The sequence below is a fragment of the Podarcis muralis genome, chromosome 11 (assembly GCF_964188315.1).
Source record: "Podarcis muralis chromosome 11, rPodMur119.hap1.1, whole genome shotgun sequence".
NCBI classification, from domain to species: Eukaryota; Metazoa; Chordata; class Lepidosauria; order Squamata; family Lacertidae; genus Podarcis; species Podarcis muralis.
The window spans coordinates 24,035,632-24,058,096 of record NC_135665.1 but is presented as its reverse complement, the minus strand read 5'-3'; the positions used below and the strand labels follow the sequence as shown (position 1 = coordinate 24,058,096).

General features: G+C 41.2%; 1 protein-coding gene across 3 annotated transcripts in view; it reads right to left on the bottom strand.

The window, feature by feature from the left end:
- The window catches only part of MCC (MCC regulator of Wnt signaling pathway), a 207,950-nt gene that overhangs the window by 65,362 nt on the left and 120,123 nt on the right, over positions 1-22,465 (bottom strand). For all 3 annotated transcript variants that reach the window (XM_028749466.2, XM_077936126.1, XM_028749468.2), the window contains one exon: positions 7,537-7,650. In XM_028749466.2, coding sequence (XP_028605299.2) covers positions 7,537-7,650 — 114 coding nt within the window. The remainder of the gene's footprint in view (positions 1-7,536; positions 7,651-22,465) is intronic.

Genomic DNA, 22,465 nt, shown 5'->3' with positions numbered 1-22,465 from the left:
GGTGCTAATGGACTTTAGCCACAGTAGCTATCCTGGTCTCTCTCAAATCAATGGACAGCCAACATTTTTCAAAATAAACCTTATCTGATGACAGACACATACAATGCACACTACAGTACAAGAACAAGAGACGACACCAAATCTTTGAAGAGGAGGAGGAGGAGGAGGAGGAGGCATGGAAGATAAATGTATATACCCCTGCTCCCGCGGACCCTTTAAAAAGGGGCTCAGAGTCCTCTAGCACAGGCATAGGCAAACTCGGCCCTCCAGATGTTTTGGGACTACAACTCCCATCACCCCTAGCTAACAGGACCAGTGGTCAGGGATGATGTGAATTGTAGTCTCAAAACATCTGGAGGGCCGAGTTTGCCTATGCCTGCTCTAGCATTTGGATCTAGTTCAAAATGGGCTTGATCCTGTTGTGCTTGTTCCTTCATCAGTTTTTCCAGGAATATTTTATTAAGAAAACATCTTGCTGTCCATCCTTAACCTCTTCTCCTGCCTGCAATATTCCTCCAACTAATCCTTGCATTTTATCAGATCTTTTTCTTCCTTCTTTTTCTTCTGTCTCTCTTCTTAGTAACTATCCAGGATATAATAAAGTCTTGACAATATGCAGTGTTACACAGGGTAATATGGAGCCAACACTTTCCTATGTTTATCCCAAATTTGTTATAGACTCTTTTACCCAATTAAGCATATGATGTACCTTGCTCCGTCTGTCTTGTTCATCATAATCCAGGCCCTCAGTGATATCAAAACCTAATTTTGTTCAATATCGGAGCATGAATGAGCAGTCTGCAATTCCTAGGAATGTAAATCTGTCAACAGGGCAATATTTGTTGATATTGGGAGCCACCAACATAACCTCTCTAAGATTTAGCTGCATGATACACGCTTTGATATTAGGAAGTTTTTAACCTGCCCAGTCTGGTTTTCAACCTCTATATTCTACTGGGTGTGCATGGTGTAAAATCTTCCATATCAGCCTTCCCCAAACTGGCTGTGCTGGCTGGGGCTGAGGGAATCTGCAGTCCAAAACATCTGGTACCAGATAATAATAATAATAATAATAATAATAATAATAATAATAATTTATTTGTACCCAGCCCATCTGGCTGGGGCTTCCCAGCCACTCTGGGTGGCTTCCAACAAAGATTAAAAATACATTAAAATGTCACACATTAAAAACTTCCCTGAACAGGGCTGCCTTCAGATGTCTTCTAAATGTTAGGTAGTTGTTTATCTCTTTGACATCTGATGGGAGGGCGTTCCACAGGGTGGGCGCCACTACCGAGAAGGCCCTCTGCCTGGTTCCCTGTAGCTTAGCTTCTCACAGTGAGGGAACCGCCAGAAGGCCCTCGGCGCTGGACCTCAGCGTCTGGGCAGGTTGGGGAAGGCAAAATCACAAGGGCTTTTTTCTTGGTTTCAACTCCTAGTTCTTAATTTTGTTAGCAGTGCTGATACTCTTTCTACTGAGGTTGCCTCGGGCCTCAGTTCACAGCCACATTTTCTTTCCTTTTTATACTCTTCCTTTTGGCAATCAGTCCACTTCTCTTGGCCTGCAACATCACTGCTGTGTCACGAAGCATTCTCTTTCTACTCCCTCCTCCTCTCTGTTCTTAATAGTATTTTCAATAGTTTTACAGGTACAGTCGAATCTCTGTTTACATCACCCTCTGGTTACGTAAACTACAGGATGCATGTGCGGCAAACCCGGAAGTATTTGACCGGGTTTTGCCCCCTCACACATGCGCAGAAGCGTTCCTCAAGTTGCGGGAACCTTGGGATCCTATTAGACCTCTGGAACAGATCCCGTCCCTAACCGGAGGTACCACTGTATTTCTACTTAGCAACAGATGAGTCAGCAAATTCTGGAAATGAGTAAATAAGCTGGTCACTTGAAGCACTCAAATTGCTCACCTTTTCCTCCTTTTTGTCAGTCTTCTTGCAAATGTACAATTTCTGTAAGTTTGACCACTGAAGCTAAATATCAGCATTTATTAACCTTGTTTGTTTTATATTGGGCATTCTGTATTTAGTGGCAATTAAAATGTTTGCCACTGCTAACATATACCTTCCAACTCCATATGTTAACTCCTTACATGATTCTTAGTAAACCTGACCAAATTGAGCAATGGTTCTATGGGAATATGATATCAAATCAAATTGTTTATTTGTACAAAAACATCTCCCTGTGTTTCGTTTCGTTTCATTTCTTTTCTTTCTTTCTTTCTTTCTTTCTTTCTTTCTTTCTTTCTTTCTTTTTCTTTCTTTCTGCATTCCTATCATGCATGCAAGAAATCTCTATCAGGCTTCTCTGTCTTTTTCACTGTTATAAACGATGCATGGTATCATGGGTATTTACACACACACACACACATGCAGACTCTTTTTAAAAAACGACAAAATATTTTAATATCGCTGAAGTATTTAAAAACACATGTGGATCCAATAATAAACAAACAAAGACCTGTTTTCAATATGCTTGTCTATAAACTGATGTCCTCCTCTCACTCTAATATAATTAGTAGCAATATTTTTGTTTCATGTGGCAATCATAAATGAATGAGGCTTTGCCGCTCTTACAGTTTGCTGCTACTTTCAGTCTTGCAGTACAAAGCAGGCTAATGCTAAATTCTACAACACATTTTCCCACTCTTCATGGTTGTCTAATTTGTTTAAAGTGGAACTGCCCAACTGAATAAACGAAAAACTAGATTGTTCCAGTCCAAAAACATAAACCTGAGCAATACACCAGTATATTGGAGTATATCTCCAATATTATCCACCACTGTCTGCAATGCGCTAACATCCTTTCCCCAAATAATCTTTCATATATAAGCACACAGAACTCTGATTTACAAGATTACCACAGACATACTGAATTCATTTGGGGCACCAAGCCACAATTGAAACTGCTTTTCTGTAGTATTTTTTTGTAGATGAACTTTTTAAATGGAAGATTTAACTATCATAAGCAGCAGCGGTTCCAGAAAAGATGGAAAGTTTGGTTATTTTAGCCTAGCACTTTCTTCTTCATGTTAGACCCCTTTCCAAAATTTTGGCCACCATACATGTTTATAATTACACTCTTCCATAGATTTCTCTTTAAATATCTGATCATCTTTCTTCCACTACACTTTCACACAGTAATTATAGGTAATTTACAATTTTACCATTTCAGAACTAAAGTCCCAGGTCTTTGTTTCAGTGGTCAATGTGTTGCAGTTAACAATATGAGGAAGGAAAGGCTATGTTGATGAGAATCAATGAATTCTTGCAAATGTAGAGCCCTTGCTTGGAACAGCGTAGAATAAAAATTATTTCCAGGCATGAAAGACATGAATAAACTTTAGTTTCTGGGATAGGGATAAGAAGGGCTCACAATGAAGGAAAGGTACTTGGAAAACCTCAAGAGCTAACAAAAAGACAAAGCAAAATATAGGGTAAGAAAAAGACACCAGGCCTGGGATTTTGGTACAACAGCACGACTGCCTTGTCTTTTAATACACTTAAAGTTGCAATGCATTGGATGCAACAATGCAGCTGTATTATTGTACTGAACTAGAAGGCCTAACCTTAACCCCCAGAGCTGTGGTAGCATTTGCTCCACAGAGTGAGGCAGCTGCATAAAGCCGAAATCAAATCTTTGAGCGATGAGAGATCCACGACACGTCAGGACAGTGCAAGTCATTACACGATTCAGCTGTATCTAGAAAGCCACCCAATAGTTTCTACAGCTTGCATGGCATTTTAAGCCAAGGGAGAAGATTTGGGACGCTAACAGTTAATTCATTGTTGTTATCTTAAAGCTTGCACTTTCGTCATTTTTGACTGAGGGACCCCTTAAAGCCTCACTGAGGCACGGTTTTTCTCTTGATAGTACAGACGACGTACTGTTCAAATATATCAGTGGGCAGATGAGAATGATTAAGAAACCTGATATGTGGATGTTGGGTCTGACAAAGAGAACATTTCAAAGCAAAACAAGCACCAAACCAAAACAATATGTCAAGAACCTAGGTCAGCTGTATAATCACTCCAAGCTATTTCCTCACTCTTGTGTCACAGCAGTGATGTTCCTGGGCAGTTATTTCCCAATATTACATTCCTGACCTATTGTTCCAAACCACGAAACTAGCTATTGCAACAATACCTTAGGACACTGTCTCTGAAACTTGTGTCTCCAGCTGATCTCATCATCCCTGACCGTTGGTCTTGCTAGCTAGCGATGATGGAAGTTGTAGGCCAAAGACAGCTGGAGACACAAGTTTGGGAAACCCTGCCTTAGGATAAAAGTGCAACATCATACACCTTCTATTATCATCACAGTATGCATAGCCACAACATGTCTAGTTGCTGTTTCTTTTCTGGGAGAATTTGCGTATCTCCAAAAATCTCCAGTTGTGTAATGCTTTCTGGCAAAATAGTCTTTTGGAGGTTAATGAATGCTCTTTTTGATTATGCATTGCCTAACTTTTCCAGCAGAGATGTGAGGAATAAGCAACACCCCATTAGCATGGGATTCCCAGATGTCTATTATTATTTGGCAATTTGATGATCTTGACATGTTTGCTCACTTGATAGTGTAGCTTCTTCCATTGCTTATAAGCTCCTAAATTCCATTTTGTAAAGAAGTTGGTGCTATTGTGTAATGGGCACAAGTGTTGTCACATACAGGAAGCAAGTTTGTGAATTCTGACCATATTACAACTCAAGACTACTTGGAATTCATAAAACTGAAATGCTGTTAAATTTGTTCCATACTCAGCTCTGGTGTTGTACTAATTCCTGTTCAGCCTGATCCAGAAGTGATTTTATTTTCTCCTTGCTGCGAATGGGCGGCTCTGTTAGCAAATGCCTCCCTGACTGGCTTTTTACAAGCTCTGTCTTTCAGAAACTGACAAAGGTTGCACATAACCCTGGCACAAACTATGGTTTAGCACGAATGAGAAGACTGACCTCTGCCCGGGTCCTGCTGCCAGCACACTACTCGAGGTTACCCCATGGTTTGGTTTCAAGGGACATCTGAACCTAAGCTTGTGGTTTGTCTTCCTTCTGACAAGCCAAGCTTTGTTCTTAGTTTACCATCTGTGGTTTTTCTGGGGTTCAAGAATAACACCAAGATAAACCATGGTAGTACAGCAAGACCAGGGGAGGAGAACAGCAGCCATAATCTTTCCCCCAGTAGTACGCATATTTGTTCATTCACTCAGTCTAAGCCATAATCTTCCTCAATGTTAAATGAGAACTTTTTGTCAGCACTGCAGGGGACAGTTAATGCCCCCCCCCAAAACATTTAATGTTTACGCTTTAAAAAGAGGTGCAGCAGAAAGACTTTTGACTCACTTCCAGATGCCTATTTTAAGACATGCTGTGCCAGAACTGATCCAGGGCCAGGGAACATGTGGCCAATACCATTTCAAAATGTCCCAAAACAAAAGATCCTGACAGTATTAATGCTTGGATCCTGCTTTGTACAGTGGTACCTCGGGTTAAGTACTTAATTCGTTCCGGAGGTCCGTTCTTAACCTAAAACTGTTCTTAACTTGAAGCACCACTTTGGCTAATGGGGCCTCCTGCTGCTGTCATGCTGCCAGAGCACGATTTCTGTTCTCATCCTGAAGCAAAGTTCTTAACCTGAAGCACTATTTATGGGTTAGCGGAGCCTGTAACCTGAAGCGTATGTAACCTGAGGTACCACTGTATTCCCATTTTAGGCAGGTGGGATAGGAATGCAATCATCTAAGTATTCTGCTATTTTGCCATCATTACCTTCTCTGAAGTACTCTTTATTTTAATATGAGTGTTGCTTTTAAAGGGTATCAGCTCATCCCCACCTTTTACAAGAGAAATTACCTAGATAATTTGTTACACACTTCATGTGAAACCCTTTCCATGGGTGAAACCCTTTCCAGCAAAGTGTGTAGCGAATTATCTAGACAGGCTCTCTTGTAAAATGAGAAGCAAGAATTTTGAGTGGGTCAAGCAAGTCTTCAAGAAGTTATTCCCTCACAGCTGATGTTTATTTGATTTTTGGGTGCCCAAGCTGGACCTAAAAATGTAACAATGGAAATTAAGAAACCAGCCCTTGCCAGCAAATTAAAATCCAGTAATGGCTTGGAATGAGTGCTTTATTATGATGCAAATGAAGCCTGGTTAAAAAGCAGTACAAAAGGGCTAGCAAATGCTATGACAGATAATTTAACCCTGCATTCCTCTTCAAGTCTGCAAACCAAGGATGCACAACAAATAAAAATCAGTGTTGCTAATGCAAGACAAATATCTTGAATTGTCTACTGGGGTTTTTTGCTCACAGCACACATCCCTTTGCACTAAATTGTGCTCTTTTCACTGAAAATGGTGGACCACATCTACAGGAAGTATACATACGATGCTTGAGTCAGAGCAAAAACATTGGGCAGTATTTATTGTAGCACAATGCACAAGCAGAAATACTTGTGCTGAGGGAGCAAACTCCACTCTCACCTCCGCAACATGTTTTTTCTGGGGGTTCTCCTGACCCTCTGAAGCAGATTGAGGGGAGGTGAAGGGAGAGGTGGAAAAGCCCCATTGTGCTAGTGGGAATCCTATCCACTGTCTTTCTTTTCTCTCAAACTAGACTTTATGTCAGCAAAATAAATGTCTGTTTTACTGAGCGGAACTTCATGCCATTCATATTTATTTAGAAAACGTATACCCTGTTCTTCAAATGCATTTGCATCAGTTAGGATGGTTTACAACAAATAAAAACACAATGAATTAAATAAGAGAGTTGAAAAACATTCAGAAATGAGTGTGTGCCACAAGACATTCTGCCTAGCGGAAAAAAGGATGGGGAGAACAGGAAAGCTTTAACCAGTTGTTGGAAAACAGTAAGATGGGACCAAATGAATCTCATAGAGTAACGTACTTCTCAACTTGGTCATGGTCAGTGAGAAAGCCCATCTCTTGTCCCAGCCAACAACAGTGACTTACTCTATGATGGACACAGAAGAAGGGCCTCTCCAATAGATCTTTGGGAGCAGCAGGAAGATACAGGAGGAGACCAGCTCCTTGAGTATCCTGCAACCAGGCCATTTAGTGCTTTAATGATAATCAACATTAAGATTGTGCCCAGAAACAGGTTGGCAACCAGTTGGCAACCCTTGCATAATAGGGGGTAATATGATTCCATGAGCTTCTTATGCAGTCTGGGCCAACTGAAATATCTGAAGACTTTTCAAAGGTAGTCCATGCAGAGTGCATTCCTCTAATATAAGTATGGCACATGTTTCTGGGTCTTTTCAGGAATGGGTGCTGGTGGCACAGCAGCCTAAGCTGAGCAGAGTTATTCCAGGCCACAGCCTCTATCTGGACATCCAGAGAGGTGTTCCTTTTACCCTCAAACAAACTACCAATTTTCACTGTTTGACTGTTAAAGCCTCACTTATTTGACAGCTATCTTACAACAGTGCCTTTTATCTTTCTACCGATTAAATTGTTTGAAGCCTTGAGAGCAAATACCATTTCAGCGACTGAACAATCACTTACCTGTGCCTTTGCCAATTTCTTTTCCAACGAATCCCTTTCTCGTTCGGTTTGCTGTAGGCGTTTGTTAAGTTCCACTATGTCTCCTTTCAGAGATGCCAGTGCTGCTAAGTGGAGCTGTAACACAAAAACAAAGTGCAGCTAAAATTAAACGTAATCTACAAAATGCACCACTTCCTTATATGTATTCTGGAGCAGTACTGGTGATACAAGTGTCTGAAGCGATGTTTCACACTTCAGAATTTGTAAATCAAAAAGTAGGACAAGCTATTATATGCTTTCATTTGGGACATTTCCAGCTTTACTGCTGAATACATTTGCTTATCAGAACATACACCATAAAAAACTTAAATGCAATGGAGTTTAATATAATTGGAAGTTCCAGTGCATTACTCTTTTAGTGTGACTTTAAATGCAGAATTCTACGTTACCGAAGACTTCATATACTTTCGTTCACTTTTATGTCATGTACGTCTCCCAGGAGTCTGTTGTCTGAAGAGTTCTTCTTCAAAACCTCATCTTCAGCTGGCACAACTAGAGCTAACCATATCAGACTGTTCTAACTCACTTATCTTCCACTTTCTCTCTCCCCCTTTTAAACCCTCTTCTTATGTAAGAATCTTTAAATCTCTTGTTCGAATAGTCACCTCAGGGTACCCTTGAATTATTATTTTTGGTTGCATGCTAAGAGCGCTACTTAAATGGTATGAAAAATACATATATATATAAATGTCTGGATAAAGCAGTTCTCCACAAAATATGGAACAAAGCCATAATCTTAACCCTTATCCATTTAGCTTGAATACCCAATGCTCTCTTAATCTGAACCTAACATACACATCACTTCCTATTTTTTAAAGGTTCTGTCCGAAGCATATAACTCTGGCCTTTTTCTGAGTTTATTTCAAATTAATTCTGACTTTTCAGTATTCTGTTAGGATATGAAATGCCTATTCTATCCTTCAGTATATTATTTTGCTAGCTGCAAGCATTTGCACAACACTCCATGCAGACTTAAGAGCAAAAGCCTTGCTCATGTGACACCAGCTAGACCGGACCATCAACCAGGCATGGCCATCAGCTTTGGCTTGGTCAACCACAATTACCATTTATAAGACTTAACATATTCTTTACATGGTCAGCAGCGAAGGCATTTCCTTAAAATATTTGGTATTTTGGTGCACGTGAGGATTATATGAATGAGCCAAAATACTATCTTAGAGAAAAATAATATTAGTCATAGCACAGAGTTTTAGCTATAAACTTGCAACTTTGGTCAGTTTATAGATATAAAAACTTGAGGGAAGCACACATTTCCCTCCACAGCTTCAAAATTGCCAGGAATTTTATATCTCTAGTACAGACTCTTATACAGTGGTACCTCTGGATGCGAACGGGATCCATTTTGGAGCTCCGTTCACATCCTGAGTAAAACATAAGACGCGACTGCGCATGTGCGGGTCGCGTTTTGCTGCTTCTGCGCATGACGTCATTTTGAGTGCGCATGCGCGAGCGGCAAAACCTGGAAGTATCGTGCTCCATTACTTCCGGGTCGCCGCGGAGCGTAACTTGAAAACACTCAACCTGAAGCACATCTAACCTGAGGTATGACTGTACTAGAGCCCACATTCCCAGCATGTTTAGTTCTGTCTCAGAGACATTTACACTGGCTTGGACCTATCCACAGAATGGAAGATGGCTGGATTCTGAAGGATGTGCTCTATGGGGAGTTGGCTTCAGGTACCAGGCCCGTTGGCAGACCAACTCTGCATTACAAAGATAAACCCCACGGCGTGGGAATCCCTTGCAGATGACAGCAGCCCCTGGAAACAGTTAGGTTGTGTATCCACAGCAGTGACCAGAGGAGAAATGACGGCTGGGAGGAGCACAACTGGATGCCTTAATCTGGCCCAGCTGCACCAAAACATGTCTCTCCATGTCTCTCTACAATCTTCCAACGGTTTGGCTTCATCCCCAAGGAGCACTCCTCTACCGTCTCTCCCGAAACAGATGGATGCCAACAAGTACAGACTCTACTGATATTGTCCACATGTAAAAATATATAGCTCAATCCGAAAGCTCCCATGTTTTATCTGAGGGGAATTGTGTCCCATCAGACACAGAAGGGCTCTCTCTGGCTAGCTAGTAATAAAACTTAACTACAGGTTGCATGACTTGCATGAAGCTGCTACAATTAGCTTTTAATGAGCTGTGTTTTCAAGCTATGCCCTCCGCCATTCTAGATGGACGATTTAACAGGGTACCATACGAAGACAGGCTCTGCATATGTGGGCAACCCAGGTGGAAGACATCTTGCGCTATTTACTATATTGCCCACTATACATTGGACTTAGGAGATGGTTTCTCACCTTACTGTCCATACAGGAAAAATGTCTCTCCCTGGCAGATGTAAACACTAATAAAGTCTCCCTTTTTGCTTTGGCAGCCAAAACGATTAGAAAGGAGACCCTGAACAACATATCAGTGTAAGAGAGACACAGAGATCTAAATAGAGACCATTATTTGTGGGGTGACACCCCTTTTGCTTGTATTCATTTTTTTATTCTGATTTGTCATGGCCAATGGCTGGTACAATAAAGTTATTCGGATTGGATTGGACTAGCTAGTAGTCTTGTATACCTCTAATCCAGTTTATTACCACATAAAGGATCTGCTACTCGTAATATTTTTTCCCCATCAGATCTACCTGTCTCATCTGATATTATTTATCCATTCTGCCTGTTCACATTGCCTGCATAGTCTCTGTAGGCACTCAGTTCCCATTTACTCACTGCATGCTACTCCTGAACCTGACTTTAACTATATAATTGGCCCAGATTTGACCGATGTGTCAGTCTTACCTATCCATTGGCAGAGGTTCTAAAAAAATATAACGCAAAGTACTGTGTCTCCCGGAAGAAACACAAACTTTTTAACTGTGGGGCAGAAGAATAAGAATAATCTGTGCTCCCATGCCCTGGAATATGTACAACTCAGATCTGGCATCACAACCAATGCCACCATTTATTTCTTACAGCTATGTTTCTACAAGAATGACAAAGGAAATACAAAGAGGAAAATATAAAATAATCCAATTCTTCTCTTTGTATTCATGAACTAAATCTAAAACCATTTTCTCTCAGGAAACAACATTTACTGGATAGTATAACAAGGGCTTGTTTTGTTTAGCTGTCAAGCTACTGGTTTCTAAGATAAATATATCTTGCAAATCTCCCATGCCACACAGCTTCTAAGTCATGGTGAATGATGATACTTGATTTTTTTAAAAACATTATCTGTTTGAATTGAATTTAATGACAAAACCAACCAGCGACCTGAATACCAATTTCAATATATGTGGTAGCAAAAACACTGAAATTACTGTGTTGTATAGAAAGTTAGCAGAAGTCTTATAGTAGCACATTTGGCAACATTTATGTGGGCTTAACCGGCATTGTGAAAAGGTCAGTTTTGATTTCAAGACGGGGGGGGGGGATTCACGAATCTGAGTTACATTTTCTGCAGGCAAAGTGGATGTCCTAAAAGACCTGTATTGCTGCATTGTTCAAAATTGGATTTCATGACACAATTTGTTGGGTAACTTCAAATATCGCAGAAGCAAGGTAGGATTGAAGCAGTCAGTCAGCCTGGGAAATAATGGCATCTGAAATATTTTGTTGAAATGACTTCTTCCCTCAACTTTAAAATAAAGTCCAAAAAATATAGTACAACCACAGTAAAAACAGGACCACAAAGTCAGTTAGCATAGTACCTATATATAGAGACCAAAAGCATAGTAATTACAAATGGCATAAGAGTGCATTTGACTTAAGACTCGCAAAGGAAACACACTATCCTTCTCTATACACACAAGTTGCTTAGCTTGTATGTCAGCCTCACAGAATTGCTCAACTGATCTCAGAATCCCTGTAAAGTTTCAATGTGTTAGTATTTCACAAGACAGTCGAGCACAAAGAGCAAAAATACTGTAAGCGCCACAGATTTCTACAGCAGCATGTCTTTATTAGCCAGAGGGTCTTTTAGCAGTGGTGGTAATTGTTAATGACAGAATAACCTTCAATGTTAGTCCATGGCTATTCATTTTAAAGTTTTTTTTGTTGCACACCTTGAAGACTAGCTTATTTGAAGAGCCTGGGTTTCCATAGTCTACGCTCCATTTCATCAAAAGCTGCAAACGATTTCACAACCAGCATTTAATATCTTATTATTTCAGTTTAAAAGAAAAATACTCTGTGGAATCTTTATCCTAAAGCAGAATTTCATTTCTTCAATCAGGTTTTACCGCGAGAAAGCAAATAACAGGCAACTAAATTTTGTTATCATCTGCTATCCTGTCACCTCACCATCCATCTACCTGAACCAGGGGTCAGCAACCTTTTTCAGCTGTGGGCAGGTCCACCATCCCTCAGACCATGCATGTGGTGGGCTGGACTATATTTTTTAAAAAAAATATGAACAAATTCCTATGCCCCACAAATAACCCAGAGATGCATTGTAAATAAAAGCACATTTTACTCATGTAAAAACACCAGGCAGGCCCCACAAATAACCCAGAGATGCATTTTAAATAAAAGAACACATTCTGCTCATGTAAAAAACACACTGATTCCTGGACCGTCCGTGGGCCGGACTGAGAAGGCTATTGGGCCACATCCGGCCCGCGGGCCTTAGGTTGCCTACCCCTGACCTGAACTAACTTTGGAAGTAATATTCCTGGGTGTTTTTTATTGCCAGACTTCTTTGCATTTTTAAACAGGAACTGGTCTAGTCTATGTTGACTACTAATATGTACAGTTAACAAGATATATCAATGCCCACAAGCTGTCAAAACTGGTGGAATCTTCTGGTAGTGAATTCCTTAATTTAACCAAGTGCTGTGTGAAGAAATGCTGCTTCTTCTTCCCCTGTCCTGCAAATAGCACCATTCAACTTCATTGGATAACTCGTGAGTTCCAGTATTATAAGAGGGTTATCCATCTCCTATTTTGGCACACAGTGCATAATTTTATTACAACTCTGTCATGTTCCCTCTTTCTTCTAAACTAAAAAGCTCCAAATTTTGTAACCTTTCTTTGTAGAGAAGTTGCTCCATTGGGCTGTCTTTTTCTAGTAAAAGGTAAAGAGACCCCTGACCATTAGGTCCAGTCGTGACCGACTCTGGGGCTATGGCGCTCATCTCGCTTTATTGGCCAAGGGAGCCGGCGTACAGCCTCCGGGTCATGTGGCCAGCATGACTAAGCCGCTTCTGGCAAACCAGAGCAGTGCACGGAAACGCCTTTTACCTTTCCGCCGGAGCAGTACCTATTTATTTACTTGCACTTTTGTCATGCTTTCGAACTGCTAGGTTGGCAGGAGCAGGGACCGAGCAACGGGAGCTCACCCCATCGCGGGGATTCGAACTGCCAACCTTCTGATCGGCAAGTCCTAGGCTCTGTGGTTTAACCCACAGCGCCACCTGCATCCCTTTTTCTAGGTCCCTCCCAACTCTACGATACTCTTAGCCAGGTATTGCTAGAACTGTACACAGCATTTCAAATACGGATGAACCAGAGAGTCATTATGTCATTATGATATTGTCAGCTTAATCCCTATCATGGTGATTCCTAACAAGGAATTTGCCTTTTTCACAGCTGCTGTTAAGTGCATAATGAATAGTATCACTCCATGACTACTTTTGCAAATTGGTCTTTTCCTTGGAGGTGGGGGGAGGGTAACAGAAAGCACCAGATCCTTGTTCGGATAATACCATTCCTTTTGAGACTCGATCTATCAAGACTTTGTTCTTTAGTCACAGTAAGACAGGTATCAGCTCTGAAAATGTAGAGGAAAACCTGTGCTTCTACTACTGTTCCACAAAGGCGTCATGATGTTTCTGGTGTCTGTGCTCAGTTTCAATTTCAGCAGTCGACCTTCCCCCCACCCCAAATGATGGCTCTATTGCAAAGAGACACATTTCTTTAAAGTGATTGATCTATACATTAATAGTTTGCTCAGACACTTTCTCAATTTTGTACCTTTTTTTAAAGCTAACGTTACACAAAAACACATTTTTATGACACAAGTGATGAAATGAATGTAATCAAAGTCCATTTCAGCAAATACACTGACAAGATGGGAATGGGAAACCTAAAGGGTAAGCCATCTTCTAGAATTAGTGACTTGACAACTCAGAATTCCCCAAGACAGTCTTGCTGTTTGATTCTTAAAAGCATGAACCTGGAATGCTACAACCAATTGGCCCTTTTAAGCATCCATCTGAGAAAAAGCAAGAATTGCTTTTAAAAGGCATCATTACATTGCTGGTGATTTCCGGGGGGGGGGGGGCAGAGGACTTCACTAAACTGTTACTTTTGTGAGAACCTAGGATAAAAAAGTAGAAACACCAACAGATTCAAGATACAGCTCGCTGTAGCTGAACAAACTAAAGTAGCTACCATCGGATTCATTCCACGTATATACGTGAGAATAGCTATATAGAAGATGTAGAAGGAATCATTTGAACCCAAGTCTAAGATACTTGATTAGCATGCATCTTACAAGACATTTTGAAACGCACCTAAATTCTTGAAGTGCAGGAATGATCAATCAATGCAGAAAACCTCTAACACTGCAAATGCGCAGGCCCTCCTTCCTGCCTATCATAGCTAGAAAATTCAAGTTCTACAATAAAAATGATCTATATAGATTCACTTATGTGTACCTGTGGACACTGCCTCTCACCCTAACATACCTCACAGAACTGTTGTATGGATAAAAGGGGCAGACCTACATGTACGTTCCTGAGCTTCTTGGAGAAAAGTGTTATATAAATGCAATAAAATAAATACAATTGTACCTCAGAAGTCGAACGCCTCGTGAGAAGAACATTTTGGCTCCAGAACTTCGCAAACCCGGAAGTGATTGTTTCAGTTTGCGAATGTTATTTGGAACCCGAATGTCCGCCACAGTTTCCGATTGGCTGCAGGAGCTTCCTGCAGCCAATCAGAAGCCGCGCCTTGGTTCCCGAATGTTTTGGAAGTCAAATGGGCTTCCGGAGTGGATTCCGTTTGACTCCCGAAGTACAACGATAAATGCACTAGGGAGTCTTCTTCTTGGCATGACAGCTTAAGTCCAGCGAGGCCCCCTGGCCGGCTTAGCCTTCTGAGGCCTGGGACAAATGTACCTGGATGCCCAACACGCTGTGCGGGTCTGCATGCATTGTTATGTGCTGCTTCCATCATTCAGGCTGCAGTGATTTTTTTCAGGAGGATGGATAGCCTTGTGGCTTAATCTCAAAATGGCAAATTCCAATCCAAAAATTGTGTGTGCATACATGGCAAGATTACCAAATTACTCAACCCCGCATCTGAAAGTACATGTACAGTGGTACCTCAGGTTACATACGCTTCAGGTTACAGACTCCGCTAACCCAGAAATAGTGCTTCAGGTTAAGAACTGTTCTTCAGGATAAGAACAGAAATCGTGCTCCAGCGGCGTGGCAGCAGCAGGAGGCCCCATTAGCTAAAGTGGTGCTTCAGGTTAAGAACAGTTTCAGGTTAAGAACAGACCTCCAGAACGAATTAAGTACTTAATCCGAGATACCACTGTAGGTGCATTTGCTCACATAAACTCCTTGCTGTTTTTTCTTTCCTCTCCTCCTCCATACCAGTCCACTCTTTCTCCCATTATCAAAATTTGTAAGCGTCTCTGGGAAAGTGACTTTTTTTTATATCTGAAGTTACTCTTTATACTAGGATAAAGCATCATGCACTATGACTACACTGTACAGATAGAGAACTTTTGGCAGGAGCCTACAAAGTATACACACAAAATACAGATGCAAAAACTAGGTTTGCTGCTCCAGTACAAATGTTTTGCAGTATGTTGCAGAAAATTCATACGTTTTCAGTAAAAACAAGTTGCAAGAACTGATCTGTCTGGATGCACAGGACATACTTCTCCCCAAAAGCAAGCCGAGTCCAATGTTCTCACACCCTCTTTACTCCTAAGTAGAAACAAATGGGTGAAGACCAAATGACACAAACCTCTGGGCAATAGTCTGCCCTTGTAATGATATCAAAATTAAAAATTGATTTCCTCCTTACGGCTTGCTGAGTCTTTCTGATCTGATCACAGTACTCCTGCCAAAAGCCAACAGAGAAAAGGAGAGCCAGACACTCATACCCCTGTTCTAAAAGCATTTGATTCAAGTAGAACCCATACTGACCTCGAAAGAACTTCTGGCTTCGGGAATGGATTGTACGGCAGCCTCAGTCAAGGGCTGTGCTGAACAGCCAGCTTTTCCCTTCCATCCCTGCTCAACCCTGCACTCCACCCAGTCTAAACAGCACCGTGACAAAACAGAAATGCAACAAACACCCTGCGCTAATTTGTTTTCCCCACAGAACAGGTTTTCAAGATTGCATCAACCGCTGGATCAAGAAGCCTCTCCAACATTTTAGAAGTAGTAAAAAATATAATGGAGTCAAGCTCTACAACACACACACTCTCTCTAAAGAAGACTACTGCATCCACAGTGTCCAAATACATTTTTTTAGAGGGGAAAAGACTGGTGGATAGATAGGTGGAGCAACTGCAGTCCCTTAGGACTGGTCTGGAAGCTGCAGCTGGTGAAGAACAATGCAGGCAAGTTGCTGAGGGAACAGAACTGGCCACTGATCAGCTATCTGCTCACATTCAAGGTCTTGTTAACATTTAAAGCCCTGAACAACTTAGAACCAGGTTACTTGAAAGACCACTTGGCTCCTGTGGATCTGGGGAAATTTTACTCATGGCACTGCATTGTACAGAATATCACAGCACAGTGACCCAAGAATGGAGATTTTCTACTGCAGCTCCCGTTCTGCAGAATGCCCTTCTCTCTGCCATACATGAAGCAGCAACCACCAGCTGCTTCAGATGCCTTCTAAGACATCTTACCTTCTAAGCCTTATGAGGAACGGTTGAAGGAGATGGGCATGTTTAGCCTAGAAAAAGAGACTGAGGTATGATAGCCATCTTCAAATATCACATGGGCTGTCACATGGAAGAGGGAGCAAGCTTGTTTTCTCCTGCTCTAGATGGTGGGACTCGAACCTATGGCTTCAAGTTATAAGAAAGGAGATTCTGACTAAACATCTGGATGAACTTTCTGACAGCAAGAGATGTTCAACAGTGGAACCATCTCCCTTGGGAGGCTTGTGGATTCTACTTCCTTGGAGGTTTTTAAGCAGAGGTTGGGTGGCCATCTGTCATGGATGGTTTAGCTGTGATTCCTGCATTGCAGGGGGTTGGACTAGATGACCCTTGGGAACCCGTCCAACTCTACAATTCTATAATTCCAAGAGGAATCATTCTGTCCAGGAGTTCCCCAATTCCCTGTTTTGTGTGTGTGAATCCCCAAATATGGTTTTTATTTGCTTTTGTGTGTTTTTATACTGTTTTGTTGTTGTCAGGATATATTTTTTGACATTTTAATGAATATTGTTTTTACATTGTACATAGCATACACCTCTTAGGTATTTTTGAAATATTAAGCAGTTTAGAGACATTTTTAAATAAATACAATAAAATTGAAGGGGGGGTGTAGGTACATTTTTCAAGCAACCCTTTTTTAAAAGAGTCAAAAGAACAGGCATCCTATACAGTGGTACCTCGGGTTAAGTACTTAATTCATTCCGGAGGTCCATACTTAACCTAAAACTGTTCTTAACCTGAAGCACCACTTTAGCTAATGGGGCCTCCTGCTGCCGCCGTAGCACGATTTCTGTTCTCATCCTGAAGCAAAGTTCTTAACCTAAAGCACTATTTCTGGGTTAGCAGAGTCTGTAACCTGAAGCGTATGTAACCTGAGGTACCACTGTACTTGATGCTAGGTTATCCAAACACCAGGTTTTACAGTGATTTTTAACATGATGTCAACGATAAAAAAACACAGCGGAATGTGCATTACAGGGTACAGAATCTTGTTTGTTTTTTCATCTTGTAACTCTAGCAATGTGAAATGAAATTGTGGACTGAACTCCAAAACATATATACATTTTCAGTAAATAGGTGCATAATTTAGCTTGCCCGTCTGCTATTCCTACCCTGCAAACGCCAGCAGCATTGACTGGGTTGGAATGTGCTCAGAGCAATTCCAAAGAGGAAGCTGCTTTCAAGAATAAAAAAGGAAGCAGTCTCCCTTGTTCACCTCACGGGAGAACAAGTTGCCATGGAAAAGTTATGAAGAGTTGGGAGTGGGGTGGAGGTCAGAGAAGGAAGGGGCCTGAGGTACGTCATTCACATCTGATTGGCTCATTTGTTTTTATAAAATAAACTCTTGAAATGGGAAATTTCTTTTCTGAAGTGCTCGTTGTCCTCATGAAGTTGACCTATATGAGCCAAATATTCACTGCAACTGGGCAACTAAGAGAACTGCACAGAACAGTCATCTCTCGTGACCATTCATAATTTAGGATGCAGGTCACATAAAGGGGCAGAGTCAACGCAGGAGCAGATGGAATTGTGTAATAAGCTTGTTCACAAGCTAGTAACTTCCGAGTCACTCCAGAGCAGGTTTCAGTGTGTCAGCGAAATAAAGTTAAATCATTCAGAAGCACATACAATATTTATACCTTCTGTTATTCTTGCATTGAGAAATACAACTTACTAAGCATCACCTTGAAAATGTACAGCAGAGCTTTCCAAACTGTGTCGTGACACGTTAGTGTGTCGGCTGCAGTGCGTGGGTGTGCCGCGTGAACGCTCCCCACGCTCTTATAAGGGGTTAGTTTAACCTCTGGTTTGCTAGTAAAACTGAATTACTGTGTCACAAAATGATGCACGTCTAAGAAGTGTGCCACCAACATGAAAAGTTTAGAAAGCTCTGGTGTACAGGCTTAAATAGTATGGAAGTTGTGTTGCTGTTGCTGCATTTGCATCCAGAAAACACCTCCTGAGTCCTGTTCCAAAAGATTAAGCCTTCTTCCCCCATTCCATAGCTTTATTTGAGTATCATTGCTTCCTTACTGAACAAAACTCCTCCCTGCCCAAGGATAGGCGAAATCAACATGCAACGTTAATTAGCTTTCATACTATTGTTATGCTGTACTGTAACAAGACAATTAAGAAACTCTGCATTATTATGGTGCCAATATCAATTGTCACTATAAGTAAAGGCTGGCTCACACCATGAGGTTCTTATCCATGCAAGCAGGAAATTCTAGCCAGCCTTGCAATGTCTGTGATAGATGTACTATTGGGGTTGGGGAGAGGAAGTATTCCATAGACTGCAGAAAATGCAGCCAGGCCATGTCTATCACTACAACACAAAATCACATTTTCTTCTACTCCCGTGACTGCCTTTAACAGGATCAACACTCAAACTATTTTTTTCTCCTTTGCCTATAATCATCCTAAGGAAATTCTAACCTGCCTAGATTTCATTGTGTCAGCATAAGAACCAGTAAAAGAAACTGGGAATTCTAGGTCATCCATATCACACACTGTTTGGTCCAGGCCCAGTATCACAGCCTAACCATGGTTTGCTTTGCAGTTCTGTCCCTCTCATTCTAATTTATAAAAACCATAGTCTGTTGTTTTCATCCAAATTAGGCAAATCAGTTTTTTTATTTTAATATGATGCTCCACCCTTGCAATAGATCCTTTTAAAATTAGAGTATTTTGAAAACTGTTGGCATAAATCAAAGTAATTTTATAATGGCTCTATTCAGGCACCATGCCAAGTTTGTCTGCTTTTGCTTTCTGTCTGGTTCACACTCCAGTCTCTAGAAGCAGCGGCTACAGAGGTCGGGCAACAGTTTTAATGAGGGTAAATCAATTCAGATATGACATCATGGCTTGCAAACGAACTTCAAAACAAGGTTTTGGGGTTTTTTGATTTGCTGGATTCCTGCAGTATTGTAAGCTGAGATACTGCAATAATTCATAGTTAAGCTTTTTGGTTGAGAGAAAAGGTGACTAGGAGGCAAAATGATAGAAGTGTTTAAAATTATGCACAGCATGGAAGGAGAGGGGTAGAGGTAAGTTTTTCTCCCTAGAACTAGAACTCAGGTACAATGAAGCTGAATGTTGAACGACTGAAGGCAGACAAAAAAAGTATGTCGTGCATAGCTGACCTATGTTACTGTATTATTCCATGTATAAGACTAGGTTTTTTCCTCTTAAAAATAATGTCAAAAATTAGGGGGCGTCTTATACACGGGGCCATTTGCCCCCATTTTCTTAAATCTGAGGGGCCCCCCCATAGGGGGCGTCTTATACATGGGGGCATCTTATAGATGGAAAAATACGATAATTCCAATGATGGCCACCAACCTGGATAGTTTTAGGAGGGGATTAGACAAATTCATGGTATAAGGGTATCAATAGCTACCTGGTAGCTATGTTCTTCCTCCATGGCTGGAGCAGTATGCTCCTGAATACCAGTTGTTGCAAACCGCAGGGGAGGAGAGCGCTCTGCTTGCAGGCTTCCCATAGACACCTGGCTGGCCACTATGAAAGCTGGATGCTTTGGCCTAATCCAGCAGGCTCTTACATTGCATTGTTCACAATATCTGAACTAAGCCAATGTTTTGCACGGATTCATATTCAGAATGTAAACCACAAAGAAACGGAAGTTTTCCTTGGAAACATGGGACTAAGCTCCAAATGAGAAAAGCTTTTAACAGCAGATGCTGGGTAGGGGGATGACTCCAAGGAATGGAGAAAGGTAAAATGAACGACCCCAATATATTTCCCCATTTGCTTCTCCAACTTTCTGCCACAGTATACATAAGCATTGCTGAAATCCTTATTCACATAACAACCATTTCTGTCCATCTTTGCTCCTCCAAAATAGTTTTTTTTTCTGAAGTTGTTCCTGCTGTTGGAAACCTTGTTCCCAGAGCAATTTTCCTGTAGAAGATTGCTCTGCATTCCCCAAGCTTCTACATGTCACACAAGGGAAACAACTGATCTCATGCATGCTTAGAGCACAGGTCCCCATCCCCCCAGCTAACTATGAATTATACTAATGTTCTTATCGGCAGAAGCAAGTTTTCACATTTGAGTAAGAAGACTAAATGGAGTGGGAAGAATTCTTAACATTAGTGGCTTCTCTGCGTTTGCTCACCATATTCAGCCACTGCATCACACACAACAATCATTTAATAAGCCAAATATAGTCATGGACCACTTAAGGGTTTAATGGGCCAAAGTAGTAAAAAGATGAAAAAGTCAATGTAAGTCACCACTTGTAAATTATGGGCAGGGTGATATATGTTAGCACATGCCTCTCAACACTGCAAAATGTCTGCATCCTTGCTATGACCTCTCACTACATTAGAAAGAGCCCTTAAGAAACATGGTTATGTGCTCACAGTCATTGACATGGCTGTAAATCCAAGTAATGTTACAGGCACATAAATCTTGAGTTCTGCAGGCTGCCCATATAGGGCCGTAAATCTTAACAAGAGAAGCACACTGCAACACCTCTTTATCTGCTCTTGAGTATTTTGTTCATATGAACTGCTGTGAAAGAAAAACAACCATAAACTGCCCAACTGTGAGGAAATTATTTATTGTCTTGCCCTATGAACCTTTCTTCTCCATGTCAATTTATTAACAGGTGTGTCAAACTGGAAACCTAAAGGTATGCTGCATTCTGTTCTCAGCACTGCAGATAACTGACCGACTGGTTCCTTATATGCTTCTACGTCAGCACAATAAAATCTCATTTAGCCTTCTGGAATCTCTGCAGCCCTCAACTTATGAAATCTGATGTATCTAGAATCTGGATGAACAGAAATAGGAAGTAGGCTGACATGCTGATGACACTGTTATGAAGGCTTCTAGAAATAAGAGTCTTACAAATTCGGATTCATTGCTTTACATGTGGCTGAGCTATCCCTGAGTCACATACCGCACAATCCTATTCATGTCTATTAAGAAACTTACTCCCATATGAGTGAGTTTAGGATTGCAAACTTAGCCTATTCCATGTCACTGGAAAGCTGACTGTGGTTAAGAGTTTTTTTTAAAAAATACAAGCTTTTGCTCCCCTTTCACTGGTCCTCAGTATCCTCACCTAACACCCAGATGGATGGTCCCTGGTGAGGAAAGTGCTGTAAGCTCCCTAAATCAGGAATGGAAAACATCTAGCCCTCCAGAACTTGTTGGAATACAGTTTCCATAATAGCTGACAATTGGCCACACTGACTGGTACTGATGGGAATTGCAACTGAAGAGTATATATATGGAAGACCAAAGGCTAGTAAAGTGAAGCATCAGCACAATACATACATACAAAACCAACTTCCATAATTTGGATTATTCAATAGAGGAGAACATCCAAACAGACATGTGATATGTCTGGATAAGCTTCCTAGAGTAAAACAAACCAACAAAAAGCTTTTAGCATGCTTCTAAAACAATATAGTGAGGATGTATGGCTAATATGAATAGGCAGGAAGCTTCAAAGCACAGATGTTACCACATTAAAAGACAGGTTCCTCACATATGCAGAATGAACATTATACGGCACTCATACAAGGGCAAGTCCTGCAGATTGAAGGGTTGGGGAGGCACATATGGGGTGACGCGATCCTTAAGTTAAACTGTTAAGAATTCTATACAGTGGTACCTCAGGTTAAGTACTTAATTCGTTCCGGAGGTCCGTATTTAACCTGAAACTGTTCTTAACCTGAAGCACCACTTTAGCTAATGGGGCCTCCTGCTGCTGCCGCACCGCAAGAGCCCAATTTCTGTTCACATCCTGAAGCAAAGTTCTTAACCTGAAGCACTATTTCTGGGTTAGCGGAGTGTGTAACCTGAAGCGAATGTAACCTGAAGCGAATGTAACCTGAGGTACCACTGTATACTAATAGTAAAGACATGAACTTGGTAATAGCCGTGCAGATGTTTGAGCAAAGATGAGAGGATGTCAGCCACT